At 45.5% G+C, this 25,428-nt stretch overlaps 1 protein-coding gene across 1 annotated transcript; it reads left to right on the forward strand.

Moving 5' to 3' along the window:
• Positions 1–1,661: 1,661 nt before the first annotated feature.
• Positions 1,662–25,428, forward strand: LOC135818389 (carbonic anhydrase 1-like). Its single transcript, XM_065331749.1, has 9 exons — positions 1,662–1,915; positions 6,238–6,297; positions 7,083–7,408; positions 17,548–17,646; positions 20,917–20,992; positions 21,529–21,686; positions 23,156–23,278; positions 24,240–24,264; positions 24,923–25,428. The coding sequence occupies exons 1-9, from the start codon at positions 1,888–1,890 to the stop codon at positions 24,967–24,969; spliced, it is 942 nt and encodes a 313-aa protein (XP_065187821.1). The 5' UTR covers positions 1,662–1,887; the 3' UTR covers positions 24,970–25,428.

The raw sequence follows: 25,428 nt of genomic DNA on the forward strand, positions 1-25,428 counted from the left end.
ATATTAATAGGGTAAAAAACTAAAGAATAAGAATACTAAACATCAAGATAACAAATGTGTGTTATTCCAAACTTGATAAATGTCCACCTTGTCACGCGTGTTGTTATAGGGCTTGAAAGTGCTACGTCACAGCATAGCAACAATTTCAAAAATTCAAAAACTGGATCCACCTGGATCCAGTTTTTGTATGGATCCAAGCACATTTCAAGCGGTCTTACCCACAGCATGGTGATGTAGCCAGTGAAACTGACTGAATTGGCTACTGGGGGCGGGGTTACAACTGGTGGCGAAATAAAAGTCACACCTGCATGCGACATGAGTGGGTTGCTATGCACCCACATACTTAGGCAATAGCAAAGTCACACCTTAGTGGATCCAAAAATAGAAATCTGATGTCAACTTACTACTCCCTGGCCGTTTTGACGTCATCACTTTCAAGCCCTATTAGAAGGGAACGAAAACGTACCGAAAATATCAATGGCATCGGAGTGATCATTGTGCAGAGATACATGTGCCGCATGACGTCGATATTATTATGCTGAATGCATTTTGGTCTCCTACATTAAGTAGAATATGCAAGCAGGCATATGGCTATGATCCATGTCCAGGTTCTCAAAAGGATTGAGGCTTCCACCCATTGGTTGAAATGCGATGCCACCTGTAGACATATTCTGCCAATTTTGGTCATAGTTGAAGGTATCAAATCATCAAAATTGGAAAGAGGTGGTGCCACAGCATAACAGGGTCCTCAGCCTCACTGGCCTGGGCGTTGAAGCTAAATTAATAATAATTACTCTGCTGGATGTAGTTTGGCATCTACAATGTGCATGGCTGTACTGTTACTCCATTCAGACTCTTCATCTTGCTCCTTGAATGCGGTCCTCAAGCCTTAATCAACACAGGGTACGGGGCGACAGGTGCCGAAGTGGACCAGCTTAATCTTTGACGTGCTTGGATTTGTGTTCCTAGGCCTGGTCCTCAACTATCGTTTCTAAGGTCGTACAGGTTACCTTCAGGTACTTCATTTACATGTACATGACTTTGTTAACCCACGGCCACCTACTGGCGTACTGGGGTCTGAAAGAGTCTTCTTTACTTTGGGACTATACCTTGGGATGGCAAGTATCTATATAGCGTAACGTAACCACATAGAAACCCAATACGTACCGTTCAGAGCTCAACATAATTCATTGATTTGTTTGCAATATGGCGCTGCTTTACAAGTAGTGCAACTTACTTAGTCTGAAGTGCTGTCTGCCTACCTTCTAGGCGCTTCCTAAGTGGATGCATGGTGACTACATGATGGTACATGATATTGTCATGAGGGCCACACTTTTTAGAGCCTAGATTACCGTGTCGTTCGTACAAAACAACACTGTACATGTACACGTGCCACATGACTATTGCCTTGGGTACAGCCAGTGGAGATTGCCTGACGCTCAAACGCAAAGGATTTGAATGCAACCATCACACCGCCATGCATTCATATCGTGGATCATCCCGGACCAATATTCTTGGAACAATAAAGTCTTTTACTAAAGTAATTAGCGATAATCACCAGCATGACTGGAACTGCGCTCCGGACCCTATTCGAGCTGTGCGCAATGAGCCGCCATACCAGTTCAAAATGTCCAGGCACTTGTTGTCAAGCGGACCACCACAGGGATTCTGTTGTCCGTACATGGTGAGGCTTGCTTGTGCAACTGGTGCCTGCCACTCGGCAAAGTTGGCATCTTTGCACATACTTACCGTTCGAAATATAACTTCACGTTACCAGCGATATCACCCGTATTTCCCTCACCGATCTGGGAACAGCTTCGCTATTTTCTTCGTCTTCTTCGAACCGTGAAGAGTTCGTTTCCAGTGGGAAGGACTGAACCGCTAACCATGAAGTTCATCATCTTTATGTCACTGGGTGAGTGATACCTTCATGTATAAAAATGCTTTCAATGGATAGTGTTAAAGGCGACTTCCACTACTGAAACATTCCCAAGTGCCCTTGGGCAGAGGTTTCTAAGACGTGGCGACTGAACATTGTGCTGTAACTCTGTGTGCAACGCTTCGCAGTGGTCAGTCAACATACGTTTTACACCGGGGGGGGGGGCTTTCCACAGTAGCGGAAAGGTGTCTCTTGACCCGCACCGTACGCGAAACCATGGAATATGTTCAAGTATTAGTTATTGAGAGGTTTACAGGGCCTGGTTATCGGCTAGCGTGATGCTCGAAGTGGCAATGCATAGTGCTAGTTTAGCAATACGTAATTATTGGAACGGTTTGTTAACTAGGAAATGGTTTTCTCACCACATTGCAGCTCGCTTGCTTACTGTAAGAAATGTGAGGATCTTCAGTTAGAGTGCATCACCGAATATTGGTTAAACCCTGGGGAACGAGAAGGAGCCCTCTGTTCTGGAACTTTCCAGCTTTACAGCGCGCTTTCTGGGCAGGCGTATAGCTACCACCATCTCGCCAGGTGTGCTTCAACCGGATGAAATAGCGTAAAGCCGTGATTGCACAACAAGGGGCTACCTGCTCCGAATGTTGCGGCTCTCGCTTCCCGCCGACTGCCTGACACTTGACTGACTCACGACTGCCGTATGGAGCACAGAGGAAGGAAAGCGGACCGTGTACTCGGCAAACCAAGAAAGCACCACCACCTCTATCATGTTAGGCTATTTCCTACAATATTTTACTGTTTCCATTCGCTTCCATGTAATTGGGCGACACCGCCCGTTTGGTTCTGCGAATTCAAATAAAAATGTACCTACCTACCTACCTGCTCAAGTCTCATTGATTCATCCCTTGATTATTAGTGGATTCACTTCGCTCAATCTAGCGATATTGCCAGTTCAATGAACGCATTCAACTTCGGACAATGAGTGGCATCTTTACTGGCGGTTTTTCACTCTATCTACGGATTTTACATCGAAATGGCAGGAAGCTAGGAAACTCCTAGCATGGCAATTTTTCTTATACATGTACATGTACGCGGTAGAGAAAAGGTGGTATACCGGTACGCGGTACTACTACCAGTACGCCAATCGCGATTACTGTGGAAGAACATGCGTTTCACATGTGGGGATTTTGGCATCTCGTCTGGATGCCCCTATAGCTATACTAACTCGCATATGGCCACCTGTTTTATTGGCACTTGACAATGACGGGGTACAAGTGGCTTCAAAGTAAGTTACTACAGTACAGGCCGTGCTTGTCGTCATACCACAGCGTACGTGCGACTATCGTCCTACCTGCAACTCCTAGCTTTGGCAGTCTTAAAAGATATAACGCTCACTCAATAGGTGTTACCATTTTTTTTATTTTTGGGCCTCCCGCCTTCCACATGCATGATCATGATACATGTAGATCCGGGCCGTAGACCATGCCTGATAGACTGTGTTACGTGTGTAGTCTACAACAGTACAAGTACAAGACTTAGTGCTGAAGTATTATACTTATAGTCTACACAGTCTACTTGTTCACCCCACCATAAACACCTTGGCATTGTCATAGATTCCGCCCTCTCCTGGTCTCACCATGCTGATCATGTGTCGTCCAAAGTATGCCGATCTGTCGGCATAATGTCAAGTCACTTGTCCCATTTGCCCCAAAATTGCCGGATTAATTTTTATAAATCATACATTCTTCCCCTCTTCACGTACGGCTTCCCTGCCTGGTCCACCATTAACAAAACCCACATAGGTAAATTCGAAGTTCTCCATCGCCGTATACGGCGCATCATATTTCGTACTGATCGTTATATCACAAATCTAGACTTGTATGCTGCTGAATCCACTACCACTCTGCAACATTACCTTGATGCTTCCAAGTGCACCCTGGCACATTCAATTTTTCTTGATCAGCACCCTGCTCATTTACAGTCCCTTAATTGGTTCAATTCAGGTGGCACCACCCGAAGCTGCGTTCGTCTCCCCCTAGCTAGGTCTACCCTATTCGTAAATTCCCCTTTCTTTTCCTCCTACTCCACGTGGCTCCAACTGCCTCCCAGTGTTAGACAAGCCCCAGATATGCCCAAATTCCGTACCCTCGTCAGACAGCACTTCAGTATCTCCCAGTAAACAAAGTCACAGTCACCACTTCCGCTGCATAGCTCGCTGAGCATCCCATTGCTTTTTAAGTTGCTAATCCCTTCCCACTTTGTGTACGTGCTCTTCATTTTCTTTTTTTCTCTTCTTCCGTGGTTGGTCTCACCCTCTCCTCAATTCAATTGGCTGTCTTGACATGCCACGAGGTGCAGAAATAAATAAATAAATAAATAAAATAAATACTCTAGAGTTTCGAGTTTCTATTATTATTGGCAAATGCATGTACGTGTTGTAGGTGCGTGGCACCTACACAATAATGACAGTATAACTATGACGTCATGAGTCTGACTCGGGTTATAACTTGTGAAGATGGTAAGGATGGGGGGAGGGGGCTAAGTGTATATCGCCCCCCCCCCCTTGACAATGCCAAGGTGTTTATGGTGGGGTGTACAAGTAGACTGTGTAGACAAGAATGATTTTTGCCAGATGACCGCGCAAAAGTGACCCCCCCGGGCGAGTTGCAATAAAAATTAATCCTGTTCGACCTGCTGATATGAAGGAAGTTTTTTTTCGGCCGGTTTGCTACTATCATTTTAGTCTTGGGTCTAGACAAGGGGAAGTAGTCATGTAGGGGCGTGAGCAGGCCTTTCGGCACGGGGAGTTGTAACTCGTTCTACTCTACTGTACTGAGTGAAGAGAACCCACACCTTGATCTAGTGTACTTCATCGTGGGGATTTTGCAGTTGGATGTGCGACTTCGGGGCGACCTTCCGGGTCTCGGGCAAGTAGAGTACCCAATGCACTACCGGGAACCCCCCCCCCGCCCCAAAGAAAGTATGAATAGTGCCGAAATCGTCAGCCAATGTAGTCACCGTGTATTCTCTACTCTTAGATCGTTCGTTCTCACTCCAAATATTCCATAAACACGAGTTCCATAAACACGAGTTTTCCATCAGCGGGGAATACAGGCGCCCCCCCCCCCCCCCTCCCGCCGCCCACGAACCGGAATTTGCAGAAACAGTGCTTGAAAGGTGAATCGTTGATATGCAAACGGAGCACGGCAAAATTAAAATCCTACTCCGTTAAACCTAGCAGGCAAGTCCTTTTTGACATGATGTGACTCTGGTCAGGCCGTCCTCACTGAACAAAACGTTCATTTAGTAATAATTATTGGTTAAGACCAGGTAGTATAGTTCTTGCGCGATGATACATGTACGGTCGTTGGGGGAGACAGTTGTGGTTTTATTAGCTGTCATTTCATAGAGCAGGGAGAATTTGCCAGAAGGCGTGATTGTTACATGACAGGCAGCCCCCCCCCCCCCCCCTGATTCCGTTTGGGGAAGCTTCATTCAGGATGAAACATCCCCCTTTGTGTAGCGGCATATTTTACTCTCAGCCTACACTAACTTGTAGTGCTGGATGCTATCGCACTGCTGGTATACATGATTGTATCTACCTTTCTAGTGTGACATACAAAAATTAATTAATATAACACCAGCATGCAAAAAGAGAGGCTACTGCTTCGTCAAGTTCTAGCCTTTTTATGTTCACTGTCGTACTGCGCAAGGAAATGACACGGCCCGGACGGCTGTAGCTCTGTGCATGTGGCCACGTGGATTTCGAAATCTAGCCCTCCATTACCAGATTACAGTCACCCTTGCCTTGGGGCCGAATAACAAAACTTCTCTGGCATGAATCGCTTGTCTGGAACATGCTTGATTCGTTGCTGAGTTGGGGTCGGCAGATCAAGGCAGCCATCGCGATTTGCACCACGAATGATGTTGAACTTCCAAATCAGGAATTTAAAAAATCATTATATAACGCACATCGTTGCAGGTGATAATCTCCGGTCTCCCTTAATCCCACGGCTACATAGTCATTATGTGATGTGACGCATAGCCAACGTTTGAATATTGTACTCAAATCTCACACATAGGCATAACGTATTCAGTTGCCACTAGATATCGCTTGTGAACGAACTTCAAGAACGATTAGCAAGTAGAAGGCGAATGTTGTTGTTGTAAAATTTGTTTCAAGTGGGGATCAAAAGAGGCAGTTACTAGTAACGTCAATGGGCTCACCCAACAAATTGACTAATAATTATCAAAATAATAATTCAGTCTGCCCTCAGCACAAGGTGTCTATGGAAAATCCCGAGTGTTTTCTTGTTTGCTGATGCCGTCGATATCAACTGCAGCTGTTTCATGTAGCCAAGTGGCGAGTCAGAGTTGGAATTACGACCCATCTTCCAACATTGGTAGGTTGCACAATCATTAAACAGCTTACAGCTTCATAGTTTACTCTGCATTAATAAAATTCTGTTATCTATGATTGGAAGTGTTCCGCTTCTGGGGCTGCATCTGCGCCTTGATTCTTGAGGGTGGTGACAATCATACTGATGCGGAAAACTCAGTCTAACAGAGCCTCGCGTGAACCGTGAAATAACTATGTATTTGTCTTGTAAAAAATATTAGCCCACCATCAAACTTTGACGATTAATTTTCTGCATTTTCGGTTGTCAATTCACCTTGCTCAGTAGGTGATATAATTATCATGTGCAATACATGTACAGCCAACTTTGCGAATAACGACACTCGGCGGGGGCTTCAAAGAAGTGGCCTCAGTATATGTACACGTAGATTCCAACATGCTGGTCACATCAGTGACTTTCCGGAGTACATGTATAAGCGGCACCCACATGTTTTTGGGACAAAGTGGTCATCTGCCCTGCTTACCGCCTTAAATGGGTCACTTGGTCATAGCAGTATATGCCGCACCGTTTTTGTTCAGCTGAATTACTGGTGTTTAAGGTGCGGCTTATTAGTATTACTTCGAAGTATTATTATAAGCTTGTTCGTGTTGACATCACCAATCAACCTGGGCTAGTCTTCGAATAAGCCAAATGAACAAAAGAAATGAGGAACGGGTGTGGCGTATACAACAGCAAATACGGTACTAATTTTCTGTAGCCTAGGTTTATTTCGTTTCACCACGCGAGACCTTCGCTAACTGTTCTTTTGGAAATGGTTGCTTAAATTTCAGGCCCTGCAAACTGGGGCAATATCCCGGGTTTCGAAACATGCGGAACGGGAACTGAGCAATCACCCATCAACATCCCAACGGCGAGTGCAATGTACGCGAGTTATCCACCGCTGAATATCACCAGCAACGCAACAACAGATGTCTATCACTTGGAGAACGTCGGCGACGCACCAACGGGATTCGCCTATGGTTCCTCTAACACGTGGTTTACAGGTGGACCGGTGGGAGTCACTCACTACAAGCTGCACAGTTTCCACCTGCATTACGGCAACTCCACGTACGATGGGTCGGAGCATGCAATCGATGGCATGCGAACATCAGCAGAGGTGAGAATCTTCATTGGAGTTTTGAATTGTTCTCCTCACACAGAGTTCACCCAATTGGCTGAGAGTACTCAGGCTGCGTTTACACGGAGACGAAACGAAACGGAACGGAACCAAAACGCACTGTCCTCGAATCGTTTCTAAACCATCTACACGAGAACGGCAAATCGTTTTGAACCGTTTGCACGAAAACGGAAAACAGGCGATCAGGCTGGAGTTAGGCCGCGCAAGTCTGGCGTAAGAGCGGAATATAACACGCTAGTTCGAGCTGGCTAACTCCTGAATGCTGTTTGTGCACTTGGTTTGAATATTCCCCGCGCGGAATGGTTTCCATGACCGCACTCCGTTTCCAATCGCTTTCACTGTTTACACGAGAGCGAAAACATTTCGAAAACGTTTCAAAACACTTTGAAGTTCGTTTCCATTTCGTTCCGTTTAGGGGTGCCTTTTCATGCGTTGTCTTGTAAACGATAGTAGTACTCAAGTAAAGGCCACAATTTCGTTCCCTTTCGGTTGTACTTCGTTGCCGCGTAAACCCAGCCTCAGAGTGTGTAGTTATTGCGTCAGGCCAGTGAAATCATGTTCTGTGATTGCCCGCATAAGAGGCTTTAAGAGGCTTTAAAAAACCCAGCCTCAGATGTGGTGTAAGCACAGAGCAGCAATCAGTGTACTTTTCTCTTCGGACAGAACAACAAAGGCACAAGGGTTGGTCTTTGGAATTCTGAACGTCATGGTATGCAATCGTCAGGCAACATGAAAATACTGTTGGCCACGCCAGGTATGCAAGGACATTTTTGGGAATTTGTTTTTGTATTCACTAGTTTGAGGGAAAGAGACAAACGGGAAAAGTCTGAAGAAAAAATTGACTGTCACCACCAGGACTCGAACCAGGGACATTCGCGTGTTCTTGTATTGTAATTAATTACTTACAATTATACTGGCTTAGCCAACATCATCTTTAAGCCTAATGATTCCAAAATCAGAGCACCGAGCTAGCCTTGTACCATTTTTGTTCCATGGAATACTCTTTGCCTTCGTGCTATTGAGCAATCTCAGCACACTGAGTGCATCCTCAGGGTATTATTCTCGTTAAAACCTCAAGCCTGAGATGCATGCTACATGTATGTGGTTCTGCACATGTTAGGAAGAAGTTCCTGTTTTCGAATACTGTTAAACGTCTTGCATATTGTCAAGCTGAACTACCATTAAGCGGTTACGGAGAAAGAAGTTTCAAAAAAGCTAGGAATAAAAAAATTGACGCCGACATAATACCATGATAAACTAATGAAATAAAATGAATGTGAAGAAAAGGATTCAGAAACGTTTTTTCTTCGATGGTCATTGATGAACCCACATCGAATAATGCGTATGGGGAAGCAAACCAGAATGCACACCTCAGCAGTAATTGCACATCAGACTATCCTTTGAAGTTTTTCTGTCCCATTCCATGTGTCTGGCTAATTTATTCTATTCCCTCACGCCTTGGTATTCTACCTATTCAATATCGCACAAATTGAGACCCCTCGATTGGCTACCCGCCTCTGGGTCATCTCTCAAATAAAGATAATAATAATAATAATAATTCAAAGGATCAGTCGGGGAAGTAAACTGCCTGAAAAGAGAAAAAAACGCCAGACCCACCAGGACTCGAACCTGGGACCCTGCTTGTCATGAGCAATGCTCTAACCACTGAGCTATGGGACCAGGCTGAACCTAGAAGGCGCTGACAAGTTTTTCACTCCAAAGGCAGCTCACAACACGTGCCACACATACTGATGGCACTTGGGTCTTTTTCCCTCCCCCAGGGGACCAACCACGGTCAGTTTCTGGAAACTACCAGAGGTGAAAGAAAGTGATTTAATTTGGAAAGGATTGGGAGAACTTCAAATTCAAAGGATCAGTCGGGGAAGTGAACTGCCTGAAAAGAGAAAAAACGCCAGACCCACCAGGACTCGAACCTGGGACCCTGCTTGTCATGAGCAATGCTCTAACCACTGAGCTATGGGACCAGGCTGAACCTAGAAGGCGCTGACAAGTTTTTCACTCCAAAGGCAGCTCACAACACGTGCCACACATACTGATGGCACTTGGGTCTTTTTCCCTCCCCCAGGGGACCAACCACGGTCAGTTTCTGGAAACTACCAGAGGTGAAAGAAAGTGATTTAATTTGGAAAGGATTGGGAGAACTTCAAATTCAAAGGATCAGTCGGGGAAGTGAACTGCCTGAAAAGAGAAAAAAACGCCAGACCCACCAGGACTCGAACTTGGGACCCTGCTTGTCATGAGCAATGCTCTAACCACTGAGCTATGGGACCAGGCTGAACGTAGAAGGCGCTGACAAGTTTTTCACTCCAAAGGCAGCTCACAACACGTGCCACACATACTGATGGCACAGGTTCGAGTCCTGGTGGGTCTGGCGTTTTTTCTCTTTTCAGGCAGTTCACTTCCCCGACTGATCCTTTGAATTTGAAGTTCTCCCAATCCTTTCCAAATTAAATCACTTTCTTTCACCTCTGGTAGTTTCCAGAAACTGACCGTGGTTGGTCCCCTGGGGGAGGGAAAAAGACCCAAGTTTACTAAGGATATGATGTGTAATGGATCACTCGGGAAAGGATTGCGCTGTCCCTCCTGTTCGTGCGCGGAGGAGATTGGAATGGACATGGGAGGACAACCGGGATGTGATAAAGGCGTACTTGCTTGCCACCGAGTGTGGACGGCTGCAGCTTTGGTACGTGCGGCGTATGCATGATATATGGACCGCTATGAGGCCTGATAGACCGGTGAGTGAGGGTCTGTTGGCGGATAGAAGGCGATATATCACTAAAAACAAGAAAATTTCGAAGGTGGAAGAAGACGTCTTGCGGAAGCAGATGATGGAGGAGCGGAACCAAAGAGCGTCTGAAACTTCTACCACCATGGAAACCAACTCAGCTGATGAAACTAACTGTAATGTAACCGTGGAGACTGATGAGCATGCTGAGCTGTGTACTGGTGGTGCTGCTGGTACTGGTAGTACTAGTATGGGTGATCTCTCCGAGGTTACACCAGCGACGCAGGCTACACTGCTACTTGCATCTACACCTACGGGTTTGAATGCTGGAGCAGCCCTGGCTTTGACACCTCCAGAGCAGGGACGTGACAGCCTGCAGCCTGCTACAGCTGTGCTAGTAGCTACTGGTACAAGCAGTGACAACCTAGTGCAGGGGATGCCTTCACAAAGCAGCACTGACCTTACTCATCCTCAAGATGGAGAAACTGACGCCATGGATGCACTCAACACTGACACCACTAACGCGCTCAGTGAGGCATACTTGAGATGGAGAAATGTACCCATGTCCGAAAGTCCTAGGTTACCTGTACCTCGCCATGTGCCTCAACGCAAACTCGATCAGGTGACATCACTTGTGAACAAAGCAATCCCTGGAGTGATCAACACCACTAGTAAAAACAAAGATCTTCAAATGGAAGATCTCAATTGCTTAGTATATGTTGCTGCTCGATGTTCCTTGACCAGATGTGGCATTTCCTTGTCTGAGACGAACGGTGAAAACGCTAGTGGCAAACCGGCGAGCTCGCGACCACCGGAACCGACTTGGTTAGTAAAATCGCGCAACAAAGCGAAGAAATTACGGGCAGATATATCTCGACTAACGATGATGTTGAAAAACCCTGCTGTCAAGCACCAACGGTTCTTTGCTCAGTACGGAATATCCCACACTTCCCAGATTGGATACGCCCTGGAACAGAGGAAGCTGGAATTGCTTGAGCTAGCGGAGAGGACAAGACGTGATAAACACATCTGGGAGAGCAGGAGAGCTAACACACTATTCTGCACAAATGAGAAAGAATTCTACCGTAGACTGAGAAAGGAACCGGAGCAGCAGCAACCCGGGGAATTACCGAGTGAGGGTGCCGTATTCGAGTTCTGGTCTGGTATACTAGCCAAGCCTGTGCCGTTTGATGAGTCATCAGGGTGGTATCAAGAACAAAGAGTGGAATATGAGACTACCATTGCAGAGTATGAACCCGTATCTGTGACTCAACGGGCACTCCAGGACACGCTAGCTAAGGTCAGCAGGTGGAAAGCTAGTGGTGTAGACGCAAGTCATGGTTACTGGTGGAAAACATTATCAAATCTACACATTGCCCTGCGAATCGCCTTCCAGAAGACCCTTGTCGGTGATTGGCCAATTCCTGAATGGTTGGTGACTGGCCGCACAATCCTGCTGCCCAAGACGGAGCCACCCACATCTAACCCAGCCCAATATCGCCCTATCACCTGTCTACCCACACAATACAAGATCCTGACAGCCGTAGTTGCTAGTCTCATGTGGAAACACATTGACACCAATTCGATACTCCCAGATGAACAGAGAGGGTGTACCCCGGGAACACTAGGCTGTAAGGAGCAACTTCTTGTCAATAAGATGATAATGGAGCACGCTCGGCATAATAAGCGCAATATCTCTGTTGCGTATATCGACTTCAAGAAAGCCTATGACAGCGTTTCTCATGTATGGATTATTCGGATGCTAGAGATGTACAAATTTAGCCCAGCTCTTGTCAAGTTCTTGGAGGCAAGCATGCAGCTCTGGAATACACACATGAGTTTATCATATCAAAAATGCACGGGTCTCAACAGAATCTGTCAGGATTCGCCGTGGTATCTTCCAAGGAGACACGCTATCACCCCTCTTGTTTTGCTTAGCTATTAACTGCATTTCAAGAGAGGTGCAGAAGACAGGCGGCGGATATCAAATGCAAATTGGACAGGTCTCAAAGGTCGTTTCTCAACTCCTGTACATGGATGACATTAAATTGTATGCCAAACATCGCAACCAGCTGAAGCCCATGATCAACGTCGCGCAGATCACAGCTTCAGCCATTGGCCTGGAGTTTGGTGTTTCGAAGTGCGCCACGCTTCATGTACACCGGGGAGTGCTTGAGTCAAGTGATGCGGAGCCTGTCGAAACACTATTGGGTATGGCTTTACCCACCCTGCAAGAAGATAACATGTACAAATACCTCGGATTCATTGAATCGGCTGCGCTGCCGCATGGTGAGATAAAGAGCAAGCTTCGTGAGGATTATGGAAAGCGATTAGATGCGATCTTCAAGCCTGGATTAACGGCTGGATATTTAGCAAAGGCAGTAAACACATACGCGGTGCCACTGCTCACCTACAGCTTTGGCATCATCAACTGGCGACCCGTAGAATTGGAGCAGCTGGATATCTTGCTCAGGAAGAAGCTCACCAAGAAGGGATGGCATCACCCTCGGGCTGACAGAGAGAGGGTGCATTTGGTGTGCGCCGAAGGCGGCCGTGGATTCCAGAGTGTGGTGGATCTACATGAACGATCCATCATCCAAATCAATAAATACATCGAGGGCCACCAAGACCACATTGCCATTGCTCTCCTAAAACAGTACCATCATGAAAAAGCAAAATACTCTGTCTCCAGTGATGCTGCGAAATATTTGGCAAAGATTGGTATGGAGGAGTCAGCCACAAAGGAACAAATACGCCAGGGATACCAGCGGCATCGGGAGGAGACAATCAGAAAGAAGCCTCTGCATGGCCAATTTTGGCTGATGCTGCAGGATGCGATCTTCTGCTTTGCGTCCGGCAACAGAGAGTATTGTCATGGCCATACAGGACCAGGCTATCCCAACACGGAACTTACAAGAGATATTTAATCGAGGAACAGGTGTGTTAACGAAAACGAGTTGCAGGATGTGTGGCAGGGACAAGGAAACGGTTTTCCACCTTATCGGAGCGTGTACAGCTTGTGCGGGAAGTCACTATGTCAATCGCCACAACAGGTTAGCAAAATATCTCCACTGGGCATTGTGCAGGAAGTATGGTGCATCGGACATTTCGAATAAGTACACAAGTCACCAACTCACCAACGTCGTGTACAGTGCTGAAACGGATGTGTCAATCTACTGGGAAGTGCCAATTCCAACAGCAGCGCCCGTTGGAGCAAACAGACCCGACATTATTATCAAGGGCAAAGATGAAGCGTTACTTGTGGACGTAAGTGTCCCTCTGGATAGGAACATCCGCCGAAAATCTGTGGAAAAGATACAGAAATATCAAGGCCTGAAGCGTGAGGTGGAGCAGATGTGGCAGGTGCGAGCCAAGATCGTGCCAGTAATTGTGGGGGCATTAGGTGGATTAACCCCCTCGACTGCTGACTTTGTGAGGGAACTGGATGCCGGAGCTAGTGTACCGATCTTGCAAAAGGAGGCACTCCTTGGCACAGTTGACATCATCAGGTCAATAACTCAGATGAAATAATAATTACACTCTAAAAAGTTACATTGGTTTGCGAATGCCCATGGTTCGAACTATTAGTTGAAGCACCTATTTGCAGAAAATAATTATGATCGTAATATTAATCACTTGCCAATAACAAAGACAACAATAATACCATCAGCCCCCATTCACCGGTTTTGACGGTGCTTCACTGATGTTGAATGAGAAGAATTATATTGCTGCCTTCAGTGCTATTGTGTCGCTGAAGGGCTCGATTTCAGATTTGATGACGGTTACTTTTCAACGGATTTTGTTTTCTGATTAAGCTCTCTTGCTATTACTGTACCTGCTTGTGTTAAGTCTCATTCTCGCAGATTAGTTGTATAATAGATTGTACATGCATCATTGTAGATTTGCTGTTCACAGTATTTCTCTCTTCTTTCTTTCTTTTTTCTCAGTCTCCCTTATTATATTTTCTTCACATACAACAGCAGTACTCCCCATGGTCTTAAATGACCCGGGATGCTGCATAATACAAACACAAAACCAATAAAGCCACCCCCATTATAATAATAATAATAATTTGGAAAGGATTGGGAGAACTTCAAATTCAAAGGCTAGTCGGTATGTTGGTAGGACTGTTCAGCACCTGAACGCACGCATCAAACAACACACACCACGTCACATACTTCCACCTTGCGCACAACAACAAAGACCGAAGCGAGGGCGACCTAGAAAACAACCATTAACCACACAGCCGTTGCCTACACAACCCGCGGATCCTGGATCTCAGACTGTGCTTGCTCCGCCGTCGTTGGTGACGGTGGTGGAGGAGAATGGGCGTGGTGGCTCATCGGGTCGGCTTGTGTCGCCGCCTTTGCTCCGGCCGTCGGTGGTTCCCTCGTCAGTGCCCCCGGCGGCTTTGGCTGAGGCGGTGCTGCTTGCGGTCCCGGTCCCACTGCCTCCTCCTGATCCTCCGCCATCGGTTCTTGCGGCGGTGGAGCTTGCCAGTGGCAGACCGCGAGCAACACTGACAGCTGCATTAACACTACAAATGCCGACTCAAAGAGACCCACCTTGCATATCAGTAACTCCCACACCAACACCAACAACGCAATCTACAGCAACCACAACTAATCCACCATCCAAGCCCATAATTGAAAGACCAAGACGATCAACAGCCAACTACAACAGAAGCTACGCACTCAGCGGACGAGGGCGAAAGGAGGGACGTGATAGCAGGGGGACGGCCGAGTTGAGTTCAATGGACCCGGTCAGGCGGGATGGACGAGACAGAGAGAGTACAGAGGAAGCGGAGGATGGAACGGACGGCGGAGGGAGCAGTGAGTCGGAGAGCAGTGATGGAAGTGATGGTGAGAGTGCCGGTGAGAGTGTTAGTGTTGTGCGTAGGTTTCGTGGTAGCAAGTCTTCAGTGTACAATCATCTGCTGGCTAGTCCTGATTGTTGCGGTGCGTATTCCGACTCTTCGTTCACTGTATTGTGCCGTGGTCGTCATGGTTATGGACTACAGTTAAAAGTGTTGGAAGCTATCTATCAGCGTCTGTACAAGCCTAATTTGTGTGTACAGAAAGATAGTATAATTGGGTTGAAATTGTTCAAGTAACGTGTCGTGTTTAGTGCGGCCAATCTTGGCCGTTAATGTTCTAGGTGTAATGTACTGCTGTTATGTGTTATCACGTTGTCTTTCCTTCCTTTCTCCTTTGTTCATTTCTCGCTTTGATTGTTAAAATTCACATTTGTAAATTTCACTGTTGTTGCTCTTAGTGTTATTTCTCTAACTTAGATTTTCTATAATAGTTCAATTTTTGTTTCAGTGTCCTTTAGTACAACGACGATTCCTGATGAGTGTTGTACGAAAACTTGTTTAAATCCTTTTCTTTCTCTACACAATTTCTTCACATTTTTCATCGTTCTATTGCACATTGTCTCCACAGTTTTACAATACATGAATACAGTGTACACAAAATGTCGATCCAGCTTGTATTACTGATTGCGGTTTTCAAATTGTTGTCTCCTCGCCGTTTGTTCAAATAATAATAATAATAATAATAAAGGGTTTGCTTCCCACACCGGAGCTCGCGCTATTCCGCCGACTTTACTTGACACTTGACTGACTTACGACTGCCATTCAGAGAACACGAAAAGTCCATCGAACCTTCGACTCGGCAGACCTGCAAGAAAGCACCACTCCCTGCTCAATACACAGTGTTTCGGGGATTTCACCCCTCATCAGTTGAGCTTGAGTAGGCTGAGGAAGATTGTGCCTGAAGAGCACCACATAATAGTGCTGTCCAGGCACAAACATCACCAGGGATACAAACTTACAGAGACGCTCCGTTTCCCGCGCGACAAACACCTCGTGAACACCAGATAGCAGCGTGAGTCAGTGTCGCTCCTGGACGTAGAGACAGACGTCGAGGACCCTCGGTCATTCGGAACGCTGTCACAGGGAGTGGTGCTTTCTTGCAGGTTTGCCGAGTCGAAGGTTCAATGGAATTTTCGTGTGCTCTGGATGGCAGTCGTGAGTCAGTCAATTGTCAAGTAAAGTCGGCGGAATAGCGCGAGCTCCGGTGTGGGGAGCAAACCCTTTCTTACAAATCATCGCCGAAGTCGCAACCAATACTTCGTACTGTTGTGCCCAGCGCGGGCTTGCGACTAGTTGGTTTGGAGGTGACAGCGTTGCGAATGACCAAGGGGGCCTCGACGTCTGTCTCACCGTCCAGGAGCGACACTGACTCATGCTGCTATCTGGTGTTCACGAGGTGTTTGTCGCGCTGGAAACGGAGCGTCTCTGTAAGTTTGTATCCCTGGTGATGTTTGTGCCTGGGGAGCACTATATAAGTGGTGCTCTTCAGGCACAATATTCCTCATCCTACTCAAGCTCAACTGATGAGGGGTGAATTCCCCGAAACACTGTGTATTGAGCAGGGAGTGGTACTTTCTTGCAGGTTTGCCGAGTCGAAGGTTTGATGGACTTCTCGTGTGCTCTGGATGGCAGTCGTGAGTCAGTCAAGTGTCAAGTAAAGTCGGCGGAATAGCGCGAGCTCCGGTGTGGGGAGCAAACCCTTTCTTAATAATAATAAAAATAAAAATAATGTATGCTCAAAATATTTGGTGATTGAAGGTTACAAAATGACCACAGTAACAAGGGAGCACGGGTGATTGTATTGTCACTATGGTGTGCGAACTATGCTGAATAAAAAGCTAAGCTAGGGTGTGAAAATCTAAGTGTATAGTGTGAGAGATATAACTGTTTCCGTGTTAGCTGCTTGCTCCTGTTGCAAGCGTTGGATGCAGCCTACATACACTTACTCAAGCCATGCTTTTGCATTCAAAAGGAAAATGTAACATGTCTCACGCAGACTGGGGATAGCAGTGCGAAGGAGATGTTATAGACATTTCTTAGATAACCGAGGATTTCCATTTTTTAGATAGTCGATGATGTACATGTAGATCAATTTTTTCACTCAATTTGTGGGCCATAACTAAATGGCACGCAACGTGCGAGAGAGGGGTAATAGCCAAACACTGGTAGACAGATTTGTGTGTTGCTCCCTACCCTGCTGTGGCAAATAGAACCCAGCACCTTTTTCAGTTTTACCTTGGTGGACTGTTAGTCATAACTGGTAACTATTACTTATAGGTCCTTTTTCCCTTTACATCTTAATTAATTACTCAATCTGCGGACAGAACTGTTTCGTCCTTTGTGGACTCGTCAGCGCAGCACAGAGGAAATGAGGCCTTCTTAATTAATTATTAATATTTTTAATTTTTGGGCAGGGTCTGAGTACCGTGAAAAGGTTTCCAGAAAGATTATTTAAAAAGGATAGCTGACTGCTGTGTGTGATTTTCACTTATCCAGCTCGATGTCGTCTTCTACAACGGCTCGTACCAAAATCTTAATCAAGCCTTGGCAAGTGGAGATCGTGATGCTATCGCTATCATTGCCGTGTTGTTCAGCGTGAGTAAACAGGGGCTTGGGATATACTCCTCTGCAATAAATGGGATGCGTTTTTGAAGTTTGCAGTAAGCTTTGGCACACCAAACAAATTGTCATGTCGGGGGTGTAAGAGGTTAAGTCATTTTTCAAGACTTTGCCTGGAGGCTTCGAGACAAGGTGTGAAACGTTTATGTACAGTGCTTGGTCTGACTGTATGTGTTATTCACTACATGTGCAAGCCTGTTTGTGTCCGTAGTTGGTCTGTCTGTGGGCATTATTCTCCACAATCATGTACACGGTCGTAGTTCTGTCGCAATGACTGTTTGTACCTTTGGGTAGACAATGTATCACTTCATCTGTAGTTAGCACTTATTCTCTGCATCCGTCCAATGCGATACGACTGAAGCCCTTCCCCAAACAGAAACAAATTCGCACACACAAACAAACACACACACACACACACAAGCACACACACACGCAAGACATGTTTCCGGATCCGATGCCCCAGTTGAAGTCTCTCCAATCCTTCAAGACGAAGGTCCATCGCCACTTGCGTCAAAATAATTGGCTCTGGGCTACGGACTCCCTGTAAGGCTATGTCGCCCGTCAATGAGCAACTACCCTCGTCCATCATCTATTTCTTGTTTTATTTTATTTCCCTTTCTCGTGGCTCTCTCTGTCTCTCTCTCTCTCTCCCTCTCTCTCTCTCCTTCTCTCTCTCTCCTTCTCTCTCTCTCTCTCTCTCTCTTTTTCTCTCTCTCTCTCTCTCTCTCTCTCTCTCTCTCTCTCTCTCTCTCTCCCTCCCTCTCTCCCTCTCTCTCCTCTATCTCTCCTTCTCTCTCTCTCTCTCTCTCTCTCTCTCTCTCTCTCCCTCTCTCTCTCTCTCTCTCTCTCTCTCTCTCTCTCTCTCTCTTTCTCACTTGATTTCCCTCCCTCACCCACTACTGAACACTACAGGAATCTTTGAACGTTTGCGGTACTCCACAGTACCAGTCATGTGCTGTTTACCGCCTCCCCGTTATTGTATTCTAACGTTAACGTTATTCTTTGACTGAGCGTTCTTTGCTTTGTACTACACCCTGCTATCATGTTAGGCTATTTCCTACAATATTTTACTGTTTCCATTCGCTTCCATGTAATTGGGCGACACCGCCCGTTTGGTTCTGCGAATTCAAATAAAAATGTACCTACCTACCTAGCTGCATTCCTATCGATGCCTGGTCGTAGGCTATGATTCCGAGACCTCCGGTCGGACAAGCCTCGCCAACCACATCGGCACATCGCCCCTACTCCCCTTTGTCTTGTTGTCCAGTGTCATTTCAGTTGTCCTCTTCCCCTGATTATTAGTAGGGCTGTGTTTGCTAGTAAAAAAAACAAAAAACACACATGAACACACACAAAAACACACATGTCCCAGTTTTATTGGAGCAGCCGTTTACGAGTTATATCAACTTGAAGTTTGCACTAAATTTGGTAACATGATGATGACGTCATTAACTTGCGCAGACTACGTCAGAATTATGATGGCCGAGAAATAGACTAGACATTTGATTAGACTAGATAGATGGTTTTTCCAGTCGGTATACCTGTAAGGTTTCATATGTCCCACCCATACCGAAGTTTGAAAAAGATCAGACTTCTTTGGGGCATTGAAGACCCAAAATACTGAGATTTCCCCATCTACTCCCATACAACGTCCATCTCTGTTCACATTTAAGGGTGAGCTTCCCCTTCCTCAGTGTCAATTGATGCTGTTTACCTACATGTATCACGATCAGCCACCACCACCACACCAAGGTCGAAAAGGGCGAAAATTTGGAGATTTCATTTCATTTCTTTTGAACAGAATTTGCAGCGTCAACGACCGTGGTGTGGTGGTGGTGACTGATCGTGATATGAATTGGCTGCAGTGGAGCTTCCGTGCTCTAAAAAACGTTCCTACATGTAGTTCAATAAGTACTTGCACAATGGATGTTAAGTCATTTATTACACAGATGATGGCCCAGGCCCGAACATATTGTGTGATTTAAATTTGAAACGCAGTAAGGAGGCCAGTTTGGAGTGAAATGCTATTGATAAGTCAGTCTAAAGTTGTAATTTTACAAACACAATATAAAGATGTAACTCGGATGCTGAGCCAATTAAATTATTGTGAAAAGAAGAAGGACAAAATGTTACGAGTTATGACTGACTGTCCATCAACGTAACCAGATCTTATACAGTCATCGAGTGCGACAAAATGGCACAAAACTGACAAGGAGTACTGAGACATTCGGCGACCTGACACCTAGCTCTAACACTTCTCCAAGGCGCAAACGAACAACCTTCCAACTTGGAAGGCTCAAGTTCGGAAAGGTCCAAGAGGGGAAGGAAAGCGCAACGAAGAAGAGCACGAGCTACGCATCACGGCAACAAAGAATGCCGAAAGTTACTGGTTGAAGACGAAACTGGTAAGACTATTGGACAGACCGGCCTTACTAAAACTGACTACAGAGAGTCATAACTCGTAACATTTTGTCCTTCTTCTTTTCAGAATGTAAAGATTTAAGGATAACAATAGATGAGCTGGAGCATCATTTCACGAAGGTTTTATTGCGGTATCACGAACAAATTCGTGAAATGACGCTTCAGCTGATTCTGTTTAATGCCATCCTTAAACTTTTGTCACCGCGCCGCCTGTTCCAACACAATGTAGAGAGCCAAACAAGTGAATACAGGGTAGAGAGTGCTCCATTACATCGAAGCAGTTGCATATTGCAAGTGTCCAGTATTTTAGTTGATGTCGGTTAGACTGGGATAAAGGTAGATAGACATGTTTCACATTTTGCATAATTGTCAGCGGCAAGCAAGTAAGGGAATTTTTCCGCTGTGTTAGCCCTTCAGGAGTCTAAGCTGCACCCCTTTCATTCGGTTTATAAGCTGAACATCATACTCTGCATTTTCGCAACCTGAATAAGTGGTCACATCAATACGTTACTAATGGTCAAATAATTATCCGGGGAAAGCAAGTAAGGTGTGCATCATATGAGTACATCCCAACATAATCACGTTACATAATAACGTTACACTCAATCTGCGGACAGCATGCTGTTTCGTTCTTTTTGAACTCATCAGCGCAGCACAGAGAAAATGAGGCCGAACCTGATAGCAATGAAAATAAAAATTTCCAATCAGGCCCGAACGTTACATAATCACGTTACATAATCACGTTACATAATCACGTTCTTTCAATCAGGTGTGGTAATTTTTACGTTCCAAATTGCTACACGTTTTCCTTTCCTACTGATGCAGCCCAGCGACGATATATCTCATGCTCATCCCGGTGTCACACCACTTCTTAACTTCTTCTCCCAGCTGACATATAGAGGTAAGGTCACGTTTTTAAAATGTCTGGTATTTGGAGAAATGAATTTTACATACTAGAACGTGGGGATGCGAAAGGTAGGAGCAGTCTTAGAAAGCTTTTGTGGACACATAAAACCTGGTTGATATTTATTAGGATAGAGCAAAAATCATATGAAGGAGGGTCTGCCAGAAGATGATGCTGGGGTTACTTTTTCAGGTACTGTAGCCTAGAAACCGCGTTGTTGTTGTTTTTTTCTTTTTTTCTCTACAACATACACAACTCACCTGCAGGCACATGGGGCTAGCATGGGGTGAGATGGTGCTGGTGGGGCCTGCCATGCTCAACCGACTCGAGGTCTCCGCATCTTCCAATTACAGGCGCACCAAATTTGGAAGGAATGCATGAGCATGAGGGAAAAAGAACACGGGTTGTGTTCTTGTATGTGATGGGTGAGCAAGGCTCTCAGGCGAGCAGTGAAATACGTTTTGGTGCTGTCAACACCAGAAACACAGGTGTAAGCAATAGGTTACCTATGACACTGTTCATGTGTACTGCAGGCGATCAGTCAGCAGAGCAGCTGAACTTCCAAGATATACTTCGCCCGGAGGACATCACTACATTCTACACGTACTACGGATCGAACAGCCATCCCGCTTGCAACGAACAGGTCGTCTGGATGGTTATGAGCCAAATCCAGTACTACCCGCCCACAATGGTATGTTCCGATGTGATTTCTTATGAATCGTTTACTGTCCCCTGAGGGGATCAACATTGAAAAAGGTTTCCTCAGCTCCTGTCTTACGGGAACCTGACCGGCAATAAGTACTAATAACATTTCCGAATTAAGCTCGGATGGTGAGCCAATTAAGGTATGGTGCAAAAAGGAGAAGGACAAAATGTTACGAGTTATGACTAACTGTCCACAGTTAGTCATAACTCGTAAAATTTTGTCCTTCTATTTTTTCACCATAATTTCCTAATTAACTCTTGTTGACATTAACAGTTCAACACGGATGAAATTCCTGTCACACAGTAGATTCCGTGCACTATCACAGTCTCCCGTAGGGGATAGCAGGAAATTTTCAGGAAATCTCACCTTCCGCATGATAAGCTGCAAAGCAAAACAGACATTTCGGCTTGGTGACAAGGTCAAAGTATCGTGCGAATGCAGTGTGAGATGCAGCAAAGTAAATACACTAGACCTAAACACATAATGCTCTCATAGTGGTAATCCACGGGTTGCGAACTCTAGTTCATTTGCTCTTCCTGTTGCCCACACTACAGACACCATCAGTAGGTGTAGAAACCCACACCCCAACCGAGTAGTAAAAAAATAGAAATGACCAACTTTGTGCGAAGAGGCATTAATGTCATTAAAGCTATGAATGGAACGAAGGCCGCAGACATCACCACGTAACAGGCAGTTTGCTCAAAATTTAGTTGTATTATCCAGCGCCGATTTTCTGTTCTGGCCATCAATGAAATTTACAAAATTAGGGGTAACCGTTGAGAGCTCTAGAGAACTACCTGGTAAGGTTAAATAGTCCTGTAGTCCTACAAAAGACACTTGCGTGTTGCTGAGAATGTGATAACAAATTCCTGGTTCGCGTTAAACTCGGCAAGAGGCCGAGTTTTCGGCATCCGCAAAAACGCCACCACCCTCTTGGATAAAGGCGCAGATAAAGCTCCTAAGTGGTGGGAGAGGAGTAGATCACATCCATCACAAAGTGGTCAAAGACCGAAAATCCCATTCACTGCATCCATATTTCCTTCGTGCCAGGCCACAAGTTGACTGTGGGTCGCAGCACGGCTGAAAAAAAGACCCTTCTGCTTCCATGCAGGACTTGAACCGGGTGCACTCTGCCTCTCAATCATTGTCTTAGACCATCCCACTATGTGATAAAACAAAGTAAAATGGGCTAGCAAATAGGGTGTCCATTTGACATGACAAAGCGTAGAAGAACAACAAGAAGTTGGAGCTTACGGGCATAACCATTCTAGTATAACAGTATGTTGTATGAAAGGAGAGTAAAGGGTGTAGAAGCGAGAGATTGTTAATGTGCGGGAGTGTGCGAGTCTGTGTGTATGTGCACGTGTACATTTCTTGCTTTGATGTCTTTCATACAATATCATATTCTAAAATTATCCACCCCACTCTCCCTGTTTTGTTCTTTATCCCACCAGATTAATGCGCTCTCTGGTCTGCTGTCATCGAACCGCTCGGAGCCCCGAGTTGAGCAAATCGGAAACACTCGTCCGTTACAGCCACTTAATTCTCGCATGATCTTCCAGAACTTCCACACTGAGGTTGGTGAAACATTTCATGTCACATACTACCAGTCCATTTTCGGACACAACTGTTTACTGTGGGCTCATCCTTGCCGCACAGAAAAAATGAGGTCCAAACTGATAGCTATGAAAAAATAATGTCCGAAGCCAGATTTAAACTAGGCCCGAACGTGCCCTATGTTGTCACATACTATCAAGAGTGCATAAACAAGAGTATGCAACTGTGGTTATGGGCCAGTGCGCGGCGCGTTGCCTTCATTACGTAACTTGCCTCCATCACGCTCTGAAAGCATGCACTCAAACCCACAATTTCTCGTACGAGCCCATCCGTTTCTGCTCGAGTCATTCCAGTACCTACGCGATCTCTAAATTTTGGCGCGTGAACTCCAGTTCCGTACGAAAATTCATTTCAAACCAGAGGGAAAGCGCAGTGTTTGATTTTCCGCAGTGCGCGGACTGCAGCTGAATGATGTAATGAAGGCAGCGCGCCGCGCATTTGGCCCATAGAAAAGATATCACAATTGCATACTCTTGTTTATGGACTCTTGATACTATGCATGTGGTTGGATTCACTGTACCTAAGGCTACATTCCAGCAGCACCTCAATAGTTACACTGGCTCATCGCTGAAAGTACAGTCGTGGCGTTGCAGGAACCTGACAGACATTGGCCTTATAGGTTGCAATTCCTGGCGTGATTGTGGTATCATTCGATGGAGTGCCTGGCCCCCACCACCATCGCTCCTGCATGTTTCTGTTGCGTGCACCACATGTCCTTTAGTAAAAATAGAAAATAAATAGAAAATTCGGTGGTTGCCCAGTTTAAAAACTTATTTGTTTTCATCAGTTGTGCGGCGTGATTGTCAGCAGAGGCTGACACCATTCTAAGTGAAATGTAGGTTGCCATTGATTCTGTTGCTTCCTAGTCTCTCACTGTTATTCCTGTGCGTGTGTCCATGGTGTATTTTTCCGCTATAACAGAGTTCAGGATCAGGACTTATGACTGGTGAGTGAACCAAGCAAGAAACACATGTCTGTTGGCCGTTAAGTTTGGATTTGTGCCACCTAATCAAACACCGCATGTAGCCATTATCAGAGTAAAGGGAAAGGAGAAACAATAAGTGCAAGCTAGTCGAGAGTGATGATCAGCATGTTTCAAGTTTGATCAAATGATCAAACTGGTTGAGTGTTATTTTGTAAATGGATCATACCAATGGCTTCACAGGAAAGGAAGGGCCTGTTTTGTTTGACTTACCGGAGCTATCACTATCCAAGCTTCTTAGTTGTGTAGAGAAATTCATGCCATCTTCAGTCTGAGTGCACAGCCGCGTGGTGTTACCACCAAAAGGACAAGATAAGTCCTTTAGAGGCAAGATATTCCGCAACAAGGAATTCTTTGAGCCGACCCTTTCAAATGAGCGGCGAGAGTAGGACTAGGATGAGCTCATGGAAAAGGTTGTTCTTTTAAGCCAAAAGCAAAAAAGCAAAATGTAAACATGCATTATTGACATGGATTTCATTATACCTGCACGACATGGATTTCATTATGCCTGCATGACATGGATTTCGAATAACATTTTAATAATAATTATAACAGCATTACCGGTATACTGCTGTGATCTGCATGTATGTGTCTATGTTCTGCCATTCTGTTTCATTTACAGTGTCTCTTGTGGCTCTTCTCCTGTCGTTCTTGGCGGCCAGCTTTTAACAAGTCGTGCCCTGATAAGCTTATCCCGCTGCTCATCAGCTGACGTACCCACATGCCCATTTCATACGCACCAGTTCATTGAAACTACTAGATTAGAGACTTGCTTCGGGCAAGGATGGCCTTTGTGATTTGCCCACACAATACAATAGCAAAACAATAGTGTGAATCTACCCATTGCTAGTCCACCTCAGTACATGTTACACGTTAATTTTGTGATTGTGTTTGGAGCCCAATCCTAAAATTTAGTTCCTCGCCTAAATCGTTTTTGTGTTCTGGTACTGGATTTTCAATCGCACCATTATTTTGCCCAGAAAACCTTCTGGTGCCTGATGATTGATTTTGTGCTCGAATCATGCAGTGAAGGGGCAGCCTACCCATAAATTTCATATGGCATTCAATTGACCGTAACTTTGGTGTTTCTCAATGGATTTGAGTGAAATTTTGACCACACACTCAGGA

This window comes from Sycon ciliatum, chromosome 5 (genome assembly GCF_964019385.1).
Source record: "Sycon ciliatum chromosome 5, ocSycCili1.1, whole genome shotgun sequence".
In the NCBI taxonomy this organism is placed as follows: Eukaryota; Metazoa; Porifera; class Calcarea; order Leucosolenida; family Sycettidae; genus Sycon; species Sycon ciliatum.